Here is a 13,699-nt window from a genome sequence, read left to right as displayed (position 1 = left end):
AGTCTTGGAATTAGAACTTGGTCCTCATGCTTGTGGCGAGTGTTCGACCCACTGGGCCCTGTACAGACACTTGGGAAGGCCCCACACTAGGTGCTGCCTCTTTGCCTCTTTGCAGGTACTCGGGCTTAAAGGTTTAGCAGATGAATCGGGAAGACACAGTCCCACCCACCTGTAGATAGTGGTGAATATTTACTATAAATAGCACAGATTAGAGGTGAGCTAATTAGAGGCAACCCCTGCTGACTAATTAAATTGACCAATGCTTACTGAATAGAAAAAGACAATTGTAGTAAAGTGAAGAAGAGGAATCTTCAGCAATCCCCACTGCCCAAGGCGGCAGCTATTAAGGAATAGGTGTGTGGCTATAGGCTCTCTTCTGGATAGGTATCTCAAGGCAAATGCTGTCTGTCACCTACTCTAACTCACTGTATGTCGTTATGTTCCTGCATGCTGAGGGCATATCTGAGTCAGGGTCTGCAGTCGCTATGTAGTAACCTGCTGTGCTGATGCTCCATTATTTATTCAGCCCACCCTGCTGTGCTCCATACTGTGGGGTAGTTTCTAGACTCTCTGTTCTAACCAGAGTCAGCCCACATTACTAGCCTTCCAAGGGCGAAACTGCCAAGTCAGTTCACTGTGTCAAAGGCTATGTGCTATTTGCTGCTCTGCGTATTTCTAGACCAGCCTCCGTGAATCTTCCAACACTTAGTCTCCAAGCGGCCATGTGTGAAAACTCGCATCCCCTCGACTCTTGCCAGTAATAGCCTGTATTTCCCTTCAAACACTGTGCCAGTCTCCTCGGCCGTAAAGAATGGCTCTGAGTCCTTTCCATGTGTGTTCTTTGATTACTGGACAGGCTTGGCATTTTGCCCAATGCTTACTGGTTGCTTATGTTTCTTCTTTGTTGAAGTGTCCACCAGGCATGTTTATCACTTCCCTAGACCCCACCCAAGATCTGAACCCAGCCAGAAAACCACTTTACATAGCCCCAACCCTTTTTCTACCACTGCACTGTGGCTCATCTCCCCTCTATCTGGACTCTTTTGTCCTCTCCCCAGCCTGCGCTAAACCTGTCTGAGTTCTCCCCTGGTCCCTTGTATACAGCCTGACAGTATTTCAGTTCTTTTATCTGGAACAGAATCTGGAGATGTGGGATATTTTTTTCTTTCATTTCCTTTATCTATGCTACTGGTGTCTTGAGCCACAGGAATTGGATGAGTTGCCCAAAGCCTAGTGAATCAAAGGAAAGAAAGCCAAATATTCCGTCCCATTGCTGGGTGACTCTATGTTAGCCATTGTGTGCCTGAGAATGACTCATTGGTTCTTTCCACTGTGGCTGGGATTGGGTTCAGGGATGCCTAGATAGCCAGAAAAGCCTTCATGCTTTCCCGAGCCACTCTTCCCTCCCCTATGCCCTTGATCCATGCCCCTGATCTCCTCACTGCTGACAGCAACCGCAGGGACTCTGTGCCTCCTTCCACTCAAGCTCAGAACTTCCTGCTCACTCAGCAGTCTGAGTTACTGCTGCTTTGTAACCGAGAGCTTCTGAATGCTGCATTCCTGCTTCCTGTGCGGTCTTAGATTTGCTTCAGTGCCACCTCCTCATCAAGACCTTTCCTAATGTGCTCTAAGAACAGCCCCTGACCTCTCACCATCAGTGGACTGTTACCATCTACCGTGTGTGCACACACGTATGTGAGCATATGTGCATTCATGTGTCTGTTCACTTATTTGCTGATGTCTTCCATCAGAAGTAAACTCATGGGAGCCAAAGACTTTATTTTCTTCTTAATACTGAAGGACTTCTGTGTCTAGCTTGTGATAACTGCTCAGTGAGGATCACTGCATGTATGAGCCAGTGAGTGAGTGTATTATGGATGAATGAAGAAACCCCAGGTGCTCTCCCACAGAAGAGAAGCCATGATCCATCAATCCCAGGTCTCTGTGACTCCGTAAAGGTGTTTTACTTCCTTACATAAGCCCAGTATCTTTTCCATTCTTCCCCAAAACTAAGCTGTGTTGTTGAAGGGCAGTGAGCTTTCTCTACACTTTGAGCTTCCTTGGAGTCTCGGCCCTGCCCTGTAGATAACATCAGTTTCTTTCCTCTGGGCAGCTTAGCTTACAGTTTATTAGGAATGCGGAAAGGGGATGTTTAGAAGCCTGTGTTGTACCTAGTACATATCAGGGCCACATCCAGGCCCTAAGAAAGACCATTTCCCTACTCAGTGGCAGAATGGAGAATTTTTGGCTAGTCCCATGTCCGAGATGTATACACTACCTTTTAGGGATGTGGGAGGTATTAGCCATACCTACCTGTAACAGTGCCCTCCCTGCCCTACACCTGCTGCTGCATGTGTGGGTGCTACACATGCCTGCTATCACCCCATCTCTGGGGCCTGGAGCTATATGGGTAAAAGGAGAGGCCAGAGGTCCCTCCACAGGGTCCCAGATCTCTCACTTGATTGGCCAGCCCTTTCTTGAGCACCTGTGCTTTGCCAGGGCAGAAGGTGACAGTGGAGATGATTAAATTATTGAAAAGAACAGACTGTTTTCCAGAACCCTCATTTGCATAGCAGCTATGACATGCAGATGGCAAGCTGTTCCTGGTTCTCAAAGCAAAGCTCTCTCGAATCCTCTGCTGTCTGGAAAAACTGTTCGCTTAGGGCTACAAGGATAAGAAACATCATGTCAATAGGGGTCAGGGTGCCCAGCCAGACTTGTCTGTAGAGGGAGTCTGAGCTAGACGCAAATGACCAGTGACTGTAGGACAAGCCGGGCATAGTATTCTAGGAGTGACATCACTTGCAAAGGCACCGAGGTTGGAATAAGCTGGGTGTGTTGAGACATGTGTTGCTCTTGGGTAGAGTGGAGTCTATGGAGGTTGTCAAAGACTGGGTTTCAAGCTACACAAACTGGAAATCCACTGGAGGCTTGCAAACAGAACCAGGACATGCTGCACGATGGGGAAGCAGGCAGCAACTCAGGTGGCAGGGAAGACAAGGATGGTACAGTACACAGAGACCACCACCCAGCTCTCCTGGAGACTGCAGGGGTGAGTAGGGAGAAGCATAGAGGAGCCCCCTTTAAAAAAATAACATTTGTTCTTTGAGAATTTCATATATTTTGATCATATTCTTCCCCCTCAATCAACTCCTCCACCTCTCTACCCACCTAACTTCATGTTCTTTCTCTTCAAAATTAATGGAGTCCAGTTGGTATTGGCCAACCACTTATGAGCATGGGGGCCTGTTTCTGGGGTGTGGGTGATATACCCAGTGTCACTCCATCCAAGAGAACTGATTGTTCCCCTCAACCAGAGGCTATCGTTTAGAAAAAGCTTCTTGGCTAGGGGTGGGACCTCATGCCCACTTCCCTTCTTCTGTCTGGCTTGCATTTGTGCAAGTCTTGTGTGGTGTCACAGTTTGCCCTGTTGTGTCTGGAAACCACTATTTATTTCCTTGACGTCATCCACCACCTCTCGCTCTTACGGTCTTTCTGTCCTCTCTTCCACACAGCTTTGAGCTTTGAGGGGAGGGATTTGATAGAGACACCCCATTAAGGGCTGAGCATTCCAAAGTTGCTTATTCTCTTTACATTGACCGGTTGTGGCTTTCTGTGTTGTCACCTACTGCAAAGAGAATCTTTTGTGATGAGTTTTGAGCAGTGCATTGATCTGTGAGTAAAAAGTCATTAGCAGTTCTTTTATTTCTATCTCCTTTTAGCAGACTAATAGAAATGCTTCTTTCCTATGTCCCCTGATATATCTAGCCTCAGGGTCTTGGCCTCATGAACAGTCTCAGATATGGGTTCCATCTCAAGTTACAAGTCTTAAATCCAATAAGAAGGTTGGTTATTTCCATAATATTAATGCCACCATTGTATAGATGGACTTATCCTAAGGCAGATTGTTATTCTAGCAGATGAAATTTATTATTTTTCTCCTCCAGCAGTTTGTATAGCACCTTCAAGTACTGTGAATGCTGGCCAGTAGGGGTTAAGCTCCCAGGAAAGTACCAGCTAGATTTCTCCTTGTTCTGACTCAACTATGTGGTGTCTTCAGCAGTAGTGTCTTGATGTCAATAGCAGTGGCAATAGCCTATAATTTGAGGGGTTCTATAGTACCCCACTGGCCAACAACTCAAAAAAATGTTACCCATTACTGGTACTGGGGTTTTTTATTTGGTAGCATACGCTTAATTGGGGTATTGGTCTCCATTATATAATAATATAGCATGCTCCTTCCATGGGGATGCCAGGTAGGTGGCTAAACGGGATCTGAACGCAGCTCTGTGTGGAAAATGAAGGCTCTATATGGAGAACTGAGCCTCTGTGTGGACATCTAGGGATCCATGTAGACAGCACGTTTTGTGTGGATAGCTAGGGCTCTGTTAAGAGAGTTGGGTCCCAGCATGAAGGTCCTGGAAAGAACTGGTGGTCTATTTCCAGACCTCAGAGGCAAGGATTGAGGAACTGAGCTCTGTGGAAATGGCAGTGTTGTTTTGTCCATGGGCCTGGTAGGGTTCCAAGACTGGGAGGACGGATGCAAAGCTTGGACTGGCTGAGATTCATGGACAGAAGAGCCAAGCCAGGCCAGCCAGAATGGGCAAAGGTTTTGAGGTGCTACCCCTGAGACCTCTTGCTTTGCTGCAAGAATCCAGTGAACACGAAGCAGGGTTCGTCTTTTATCCACTGGCCAGCACATAGGAGGAACTGATGTAACATTGAAGCTGTATAACACTGGGAGTAGCCCCAAGGACCACACAGTGCACACATACATACCCCCATGCATTGCCTCACATAAATATCAGATAATTCCCCTTTCTCTGCAGGCATGTCTCTCTCTCTCTCCATGGTGTTTGCTCTGGATGAAGGTGACAAGTCCAGTGTAACATGGTCCCTGCAGTTACTCCCAATCCTGAGACCTAAGCACTTGTCCCCTTCCAAATGTAGAAAGACAAAAACAGAGGTGGCCTTGAGGCCCACATGCTGGGGATGGAAGCCCCATTGCATCTTCATAGCGACCCTCAGTCCTGGTGAAGATTCCTGACTCACCAAAAGACAGACAGTTAACAATGGTAGATGGCAGGCTTAATGTGGCAAGCAAGTAAAAGTACCACCAAGTTCCTTGGGAGTCATGGAGAAACTTAGCAAGGAAGGCTTGTGGTAGTGACATTTGTGGATCCATAATTAAGAGGATAAAAGAGGCCTGCAGGTTCTTGAAGCTTTTCATCCTGAGAGATGAAGTGTGGCAAAACAAGGGAGTGCAAACCAGGTTACTGGATGGATAGAGGATGGATGGATGGATAAATGATGACCAATAGATAATGGGTAGATGGATGCTGAAATGGATGATGAGTGGGGTAGAAAATGAATAGGTGGATGGGTGATAGATGGAATAATGGACGATGCATAAATGATGGGATAATGGATAGATGGGCTGATGGGTTGGTGATGTGTAGACGGAAGGTGGATGATAGCTGGATGCATGATAAATGGGGGCTGGATGGTTGGATAGTTGATGGTAAAGGTAAAGAATGATGGTCAGATGTTATACATTACACATCTCAGTGGAAGGCTAAGACGATCTCAAGTTCAAGACTAGCTGGGCTATATACACATATATATATATATATGCACACACATATATATATGCACACATACATACCCCCATGTATGTATATATATATATATATCTGTTGAGGGTGGGTGTAAAGATCAAGAGATAGCTTGGTGGCCTGTAGTCTAGTGTTCTTTGGGAAGTATCTTTTCTTCCTTTACAAACTCAAACTTTTGCTCTGTTGTTGTAGTGAAGGTGAAAAGAAATTGTATGGGTCCCCCTAACTGGTAATACCACAAAGCTAAGGCCCCCAAGTCTGGCTTCCTGTGGCTCTGAACAGTATTAGAAGTGAGTGGGCACTGCCGAGAAGTCAGTCTTGGAGCTGCTCCCAGTTTATGTGGCTTCTGAAAAATCAGATTTGCTTAAAAGTCAAGGTTAAGTTCAACCCCAAGTTCTAAAGGCTTGGCCTCTGGGCATCCCTAGCTTCCAGACACCTGGAAAGAGGCATTTTCTTCAGGGCTGGCCACTGAGTCTGTCGTGAAGTAATGCCATGAACTTTCCTGACTATGCCTGACAGAACTGGGCCACAGGTCCCAGACACAAGCCAGGTCAGCTGACTGCATTAACCACTGTGACCTTTCTCCTGGGCTGGGCTCATTTTAAATGGCATATTGATCTCCTGGAACCAAGAACAGCCTAGCTGTTCCCCAGGATGACCCCAGCCCCTGGGTTTGTGGAGGGATACTGTCTTATCTTTCATATTATATTTTTGTGAACAGACCCAGGCATGTGAACTACTTTTGTTAGACCGGTGTTTGGTATGGGCACAACAGGCTGGACAGAGCCCAGAATGTGTGAGACAGGTTCAGCCTGTCTCATATACACACACACGTATATATGTATATTCATATATATATATATATATGCATATATATCTATACACACACACACACACACGTGTATCAAACATGGGTGGGGGCTAGAATAGCGAGTAGGATGTTTATGCTGTCCCAAGCCTGGAGGTTAGGAGTGGGTCTCACCTGATTATGCTAGGGCATTGCATTTGCATTCCAGACTATTTATTTTGGAAGAGTGCATGCAGGGGAAACCCTAGTATACTGGCCAGGTTAGGTCCTGGTTTAAGATGTATAGAGCCAGACCAGGGTGGGTGGACTGAGATGGGGAGGAGTCCAAGTTCCCTGACGAGGAGTGCGGGGGAAGCAAATTGGGCTCTGTGCCCTAAGGGAGTTTGTGTGAAGTCCCACACTTCACATTTTCAGAGGAGGAAGTGGGAGGGCAAACTCGGTTGGTGGAGTGCATCTCTAGCATGTATGAGGCCCTGGATCTGTCTCTAGTACCACCTGATCAGGGCATGGTAGTACTGGCCTGTAATCCCATTGTGAGGAGAAGCTGAATGAAGGTCATCTACTGTTAGAGAGCAAGCTCAAGCAGCCTGGGACACATTAGGCCCTAGCTCAAGGAATGAGCAGCAAGGAAAGGGACTCTGGGAATGAAGAGGGACATCCTGGGGCCCTGCCTCTGCCACAGTTTAACACCCACATAACAGGGTCCTGACCTACACCTACAGTGTGGCCTCATGTGGATAGTGGTGATACACATTTATAGTATTGTTAGAGATGGTGAGCCCAGGGACCACAGTCCCCAATCAGTATGGGCACTGGGTTGTGGGCGGCCAGAGGCTTTGTGCTGAGCAGCCCGGACCCTTCAGATCAGGATGAGGCCAGAGAGCCTCTTCTCTGAAAGAGGACTGCACACACTCAGCCCTCTTCTTGAACTCCAATTCACCTTAATTTTAATTTAATTCTCTTTAATCTTTAATGAAAAGTTGTAAAAGTAAATTATTTCCCCAGGAGAGGCAGTGGCTCCTCAGGAACTCTCCTCGACTTGAGGGTAATTACATATGTAGGTCTGGAGCAGCCTCCATGCCAAGGAGCGGCATTCTGGCTTAGGAGCTAATTAGCTACCTCAGTAATTGTTAAAAACACATGCCATTTGGTGGATGGAGTGTGTGGTGGCACCAACTCCACAGAGCATAGGCCCTGGAAGTGACTCAGAGACAAAAAGCCACTGTCTGCTCTCAATCAGGTCACTGCAAGCTTGTGCTTCAGGGGTTTGGAGTCAACTACCTGGACTCCTCCACCTCTGAGCCTATCCTAGACTTCAGCATGCTGATAGAGGCCACCTTTCCAGTAACAAGGAGCCCAGAGTGTAGATGTAGGGATGGCGGTATATTACATCACTTACCCAAGAACCGGAACCACAGCCTCGGAGTCAGATCCTCATTCTACCTAAGACATCCGGGCCACTGGAATTGGCAAGTGGGCAGGCATGGAGGCGTGGATGCCCAGGAATAGTCTGTGTGAGGTTGGTGGGGCGGGTATGGAGGTTAGGGGGACTAAATTACAGTTACTGGGCAGCAACGTGTCTGGTTCTGAGCTTCCTAACAGCCAAAGGGAAAACTTCAGCTACTTATCAGTAAAGAACAAAGTCAGTGCATTTTGTTGGTTAGGCACCTAGCCATCAGATCCATTGGCTTTGGAGAAGGCGCTGCTTGTCCTGGATGGTTAGAAGTGAGAAGATCTTACCCTAAATCTGCCTCTGCTTCCCTCAGAGGACAGCAGGTGGTTGGTGTTGAGTGGGACTCCTCACCGAGCTCTAGTGTCACCTCTCTGGCTTACTCTCTTTCCTGTCTTTCAACTCCTCTATGGATTGACGCTGCTCCTTGACCTCTTCCAAAGCCAAGTCCCTTCCGGATCAACCCTGGCTGTCCAGTTTAGGTCCATCCCCTCACCTGGGGTAGGCTTCGAGGCTGGAGCACCAACCCCCAAGCTGTCGCCCCCCCCCTTCCCCGTTCCTGAAGACATGCTCTTTATCCCAAAGGGGAATTTGCTCCTGAGCTAAGTTTAGCAGTCCCCTGTTTTCCAGGGCATTGGAGCAATAGGGGAGGTGTGAAAGGCAGGGCTGATGGGCTTCCTAGATCTGTAGCCATGAATGAAAAGTAATCCTTGCAGTCCTGGCTGTGGGGGCTCTGTGCTAAAGGGGAGGGGTAAGCTTGGGGGCGGGGGAGTGGCTAGTTGGGCAGGAAACTACAGGTCATTCTCAGCCACCACATAGTCCTGGGTCTGCAGGCGTTTGAGCTCCTGGGGTTGGGAGGGAAGAGAGGAACGTTGCTCTGCCCTGAGGAGCCCCTACCTACTTCCACCCTCCTCTTCCCATCCTCCTCGCTGCCCACTGAGTGATTCAGGGTGTTCGTGAGTTGGACCCGGTTTTACAGACATATGCCTGTTGGAACCTGTCACTCAACACTACCCTAAACAGGAAGGTATTTCACTCTCTGGGGCATAGGTAGCTTCTGGAGTTCATGGTTCAGAGCCACTACCTGGGGTGATCTGGATAGACTCAACCATTCTGTCATGTGATTCCTGAGAGACCCGATTCTTTTGCTAGCCCCTCAGGTGCCCAGTGCCTTGACTTACCCAGTCCGTGCAGACCAGATGGGAAAGATAGCTATAAATTTAGAGTACCCTGAGGATCTAGAGCCCTCAGGACTGGGTTCAGCTGGCCCTGCCGTGTGACCCTTTGACCTCTATGCCCACCTTGCCTCTTAATACCTCTCAAGTAATCTGACTTGCCTGGCCCATGCTACTTTCCATCCTCCTAAGAAGACATGGTGACTTGGGGCTACATAAGACACATAGAGACCAGGATCATCTACAGAAGTACCATATACCTGTCTCCTGTCAGGCCACAGGACTGCCAATGACCAGCCATCTTCCTGTATCCTGGGATACAGGATGCCTGCAGGATGGACCCCACTAGACTTGGTTCCCTTGTCTTCTATTTATAGACCTGGTTTTTGCAGAGCCAGCACCATGTCATGGCATTAGTGCAGCAGCAGCTGCAGGTGGTATTCTGAGCCAGAGGAATTGGAGTCTGACTCCAGCTGCTATCAGAGATGAGAAACTACAGGACTGGCCAGGAGGGGACAGTGGTCCACGGTCCTGAAGGCTTCCCAAGATGCTATTCCTGGGACTAGTAACTGACTAGATGGGATGGTCAGTTACTCCACGACAGGCTAGAGCAGGCATTCCTCCTGGGGAGCCTCCTGTCTTCTATGTGTGAATGCGCTAGGATGCCGGAAGGGAGTTGCTGGTTACAACTGGGGAGAGCCTTGCCCTCATTCTTCTCCCAAGGAAGTAGGAACACCTATGCCAGCTTTCAGGACAGGAAGAAGGCTGGGTGTATCAAGGTTCTCTCCAGACATGATAGGGTAGAAGTGAGGCCGAGGTCCCAGCTGGCCTGCCTTGGGCTGTGCAGAGTCAGGGCTGGAAAAGGTTAACAGGCAGACAGGAAAGGCTGGAAGATGAGCCACAGCCCTGGCCTGGCCGCCCTGACAGCCCACACAGTCCTCTGCAGAGAAAAAAAAAACAAAAAAAACCAAAAAAAAACATGAAGAGCTGTAATGAGCCAGCCACCCTTCGCTGGTTTGCTTATAATCATCTCTCCCTTAACGGAACCAGCCACTGCTGCCAGCTGCTCTCCCCATTTCATTCAAGAAGCTGCAACTGCACCTGGTTGGGCTTACTGCTCAGGAAACGGTCGTGATGACCCAGCCCGTGTGGCATGGAGAAAGAGGTGGAGGACTGGTGGGTACCTTTCTGCAGGAGGTTCCATGCCACAGGGAGAAACTGAGGCTGGAGACAGAAGTCACTGAGCTGCCCTGCAGAATTAGCAGGTGCTATGACAGATGCTGGGATGGGGCCACCACTGGGTCCTTCCAGAGGGACATTTCTGGAGCCTGCGTACACAGCTCTCATGCTATTGCCCACAGTGTCACGCAACGTGACCTTTAATGTTCTCATCCTAGCCATTAGTGCTGGCATCTGCTCCACTGGACCAAAGAGAGCTGGGGCTCAGTAAAAAGTGACAGGCCTCACAGGCAGGAACGTGCACACTCAGGTCCCCTGGATCCTCGCTGTGGGCTTAAGAGAGCTAGACAGCTAGCAGAAGAAGCAGTCCGTCCTTGAACCTCCTGCAGTATATATTAAGGTACCACTAGACATGCTTATGTGGACGGACTAGTGGCCAGGGACCCAGGACCACCCCAGAGCCTGTCCTGATCAGGCTCAGGCCAGATGGTCTTCTGCATTCAAAAATGAAAGATGGAACCAAAACCAGACTCTTAGAGACAAATGATACCCAGGAGAATGTCAATTTGAGAAGAAGTGTTCCTTCCCACTCCCCCATGCCTGTGATGAGCCCTCTATCAGGTGGAGTTTCAGTATGGTCCCCTTCCTGGCTGACCCCACTTTTCCTTTGCTATATTATACTTTCCCTCCAGGAGGGTTTGTTTATATCCAGGTTCCTCATTGCTATACCTGGTACTCAGTGTTGAGATAGATGAGGCTATTGAGGGGTTTCTATAGCTCCGGCTCACCTGTAGATGGAGGATGGGTACGAGTCCAGAGAGTAGCAATAATAGGAAGCAGGCAGGAGATGTGTCTGCATCTGGGAAGGTTTGAGAGAGAGTGCCATCTTCCCCAGACCCCCTCCCTTTGGGGACTCTGTACAGGTCATTCTCCTAAGACCCTCTGATGAAACTTGACCCTGACCTAGGGCACTGTGGGTATCAAAAGGAGAGTGTGGCTGTGCCAAGCCCATGGTCCTGGCAGGAGGAAAGAATAGCTGTGGCTGGAATAGGCCAAGAGGAATACCATAGATCTGGGCTCCCCCCAAGAGGACAGTCAGTCTGGGTGACAGCTCTCCTCCTGCCATGCCCAGCTCTGCCAGACTGTTTTGGGAAACGAGGGTCCAGTCACTCCCATGTGTCCCCAGTGCTCTGACACAGAGCAAGAAGTGAAGCGACAGACTGGTTACCTCTGATGGTGTCTTCCATCTCTTGCAGATGTGCTGGTGGATGGGCAGCCATGTGACCGTGAGGCAGCAGCTGCCTGCCAGGTCGGTGACCCTGTACACTTGGAGGTGCGGCTGACTAACCGGAGTCCCCGTAGCGTGGGGCCCTTCGCCCTCACCGTGGTTCCCTTCCAGGACCATCAGAATGGCGTGCACAACTACGATCTGCACGACGTCATCTCCTTCGTGGGCTCCAGCACCTTCTACCTTGACACGGTGAGTACCAGCTGTGGCACAGTCTCCGTGTCGAACCTATAGAGCCCCACAAACCAGGGATCAGGTCAATGGTGGTGCTTCTCCCTGTATGCACCCACAGCTCCTCCCTGCGGTGGTCGCTACCCACCCAACCCAGCCCCAGAGGAGTCAGTGAACCCTAGAGCTTAGTTCAAAATACCTGTCCTCAATCATCCTGACACTCAACTTCCTGCACTCCCTCTCTCTCCCTCAACCCAAACAGTTCAGGAAGTGAAGCAGTGGTAGCTCCTCTCAAAGGCGGAAATGGCTTCTTGGATACCTGCAGCCCCTCATCCAAGGGAGCACAGTCAAACACCCCCCCCACCCCTCATCCCTCCCCCCCTGCTTTGGATGGGGGCAGAGCCAGTGTGTCCCGCCCCTCTCTCCTTACCGGGAAGTCAGACTCTCCCAGTAGCTTTGGGGGTGGAGCCACAGATCCGGTATGATACTACTTCCTTTTTCCCACTCCAGGTGCAGCCATCAGGCCAGTCGGCTTGCCTTGGAGCCCTCCTCTTCCTCTACACAGGTGACTTCTTCCTCCACATCCGCTTTCATGAGGACTGCAAGAGCAAGGAACTGCCACCGTCCTGGTTCTGTTTACCCAGTGTGCATGTGCGGGCCCTGGAGGCACAGGCCTGAGAGCCTCTCAGTTCTGAAGTCTGTGTCCTTGCACCATATCCAGCGCTCCTTCTCCCACCCAGAAGTCACCGCGTTTGCTGTCTGCCTATTCTGCCGAGTGACCTCACACCCAGTGCCAGCCTTGGTGGCCCTGCTCTATAGCCGGGACTGTGGAGGGTCCTTTCTGGTCTGTCATCTCCCTGTGTTCTTAAGAAATGCGGAGCCATCCCTTCAGTCTCCTTAGGTTTGGCTCACCCCAATGAATGCCGCTGACAACCCAAGCCTGGGAGGCGACAATGTGGATGACGAAGGGAGCGGGTGTCAGGATGTTCCCTGCCCGTGTGTTCTGGGATCCAGATGTGTGTATGTATGTTTCCATGTTCTCCAATAAAGGCCTACCTTGCTTTCTTCACATTGTGTCAATTACAGGCTGTGGGCTAGTGGGAGACAGGAATGGGATTAAGACCAAACCTACCCAGCCACACCCTGCCAGGCGAGGCATCCGGCTCACGGGTCCCATGGCTGGCAGGGTAGGCTAATCTGTCTGAGATAGCCGAGGATACTAGGTCACCTCTATACCTAAGGCTCCAGGGGCCCCTCCTTGCTTCCCCCTCCGAGTAGATACTCAAGTCACCTATGGCTCTGTTAGCTTCTTGCCATTCCAAGTTGCCCAAGTGGTGTGGGTAGGGTCTCATCCGCCCTGTTTCAGTCTTGATCTCATGCATTTGAAAATTCACTCAAGTACTAGGAGTATGTGGGGGAGGGGGGCTGTGGTCCCTGAAATATGCTGCTAAATATCCTCTGTAGCTTGCAGAGTCGGGGGCACAGCCAACACCACTCCCATCAACAACTCACAGCTTGTGCATATTCTGCCCATGAAAATATGCCTGCGTAAACATGTTAGAAAGACGGACGGGTACACACCTACCCTAGAGTGTCATCCTGCCAAGGTGCAAGTGAAGCTATGCCTGGTATCAGCATGAGGGCAGGGGCCATGAAGAGCTGCAGTGACATTATGCTTTCTTCTGAAAAGAACATGATCTTGATGGGTGCAATACAGACACAGATGCCACTGCAGGCCTGGGAAGGCTGATGTGGATGCAGCCCAGCTTGATTCTGAGTAGAAGCATGTTGGGGGTTGGTCCCAGTCATTCCAAATACACATTCTCAGAAGGTCTATTGAGAGGCAACCCAAAGGGCAAGGCAGCCCTCTTAGAGGAGATATGGAAATAACCCATGTATAAAAAAAAAAGCTGGGTGGTGGTGGCACACACTTTTAATACCAGCACTCAGGAGGCAGAGATAGGCAGATATCTGTGAGTTCGAGGCCAGTCTGGTCTACAAAAGAGCTAGTTC

At 49.7% G+C, this 13,699-nt stretch overlaps 1 protein-coding gene across 2 annotated transcripts in view; it reads left to right on the top strand.

The window, feature by feature from the left end:
* Positions 1 to 12,755, top strand: part of Trappc9 (trafficking protein particle complex subunit 9) — a 437,687-nt gene extending 424,932 nt beyond the window's left edge. For both annotated transcript variants that reach the window (XM_038342309.1, XM_038342308.1), the window contains 2 exons: positions 11,484 to 11,707; positions 12,197 to 12,755. In XM_038342309.1, coding sequence (XP_038198237.1) covers positions 11,484 to 11,707; positions 12,197 to 12,364 — 392 coding nt within the window. In that variant the 3' untranslated portion in view covers positions 12,365 to 12,755. The remainder of the gene's footprint in view (positions 1 to 11,483; positions 11,708 to 12,196) is intronic.
* The last annotated feature ends 944 nt before the right edge of the window (positions 12,756 to 13,699 follow it).

Source organism: Arvicola amphibius, chromosome 9 (assembly GCF_903992535.2).
Source record: "Arvicola amphibius chromosome 9, mArvAmp1.2, whole genome shotgun sequence".
Lineage (NCBI taxonomy): Eukaryota > Metazoa > Chordata > Mammalia > Rodentia > Cricetidae > Arvicola > Arvicola amphibius.
The sequence above is the reverse complement of the archived record's forward strand: the minus strand, read 5'-3'. Positions and strand labels throughout refer to the sequence as shown.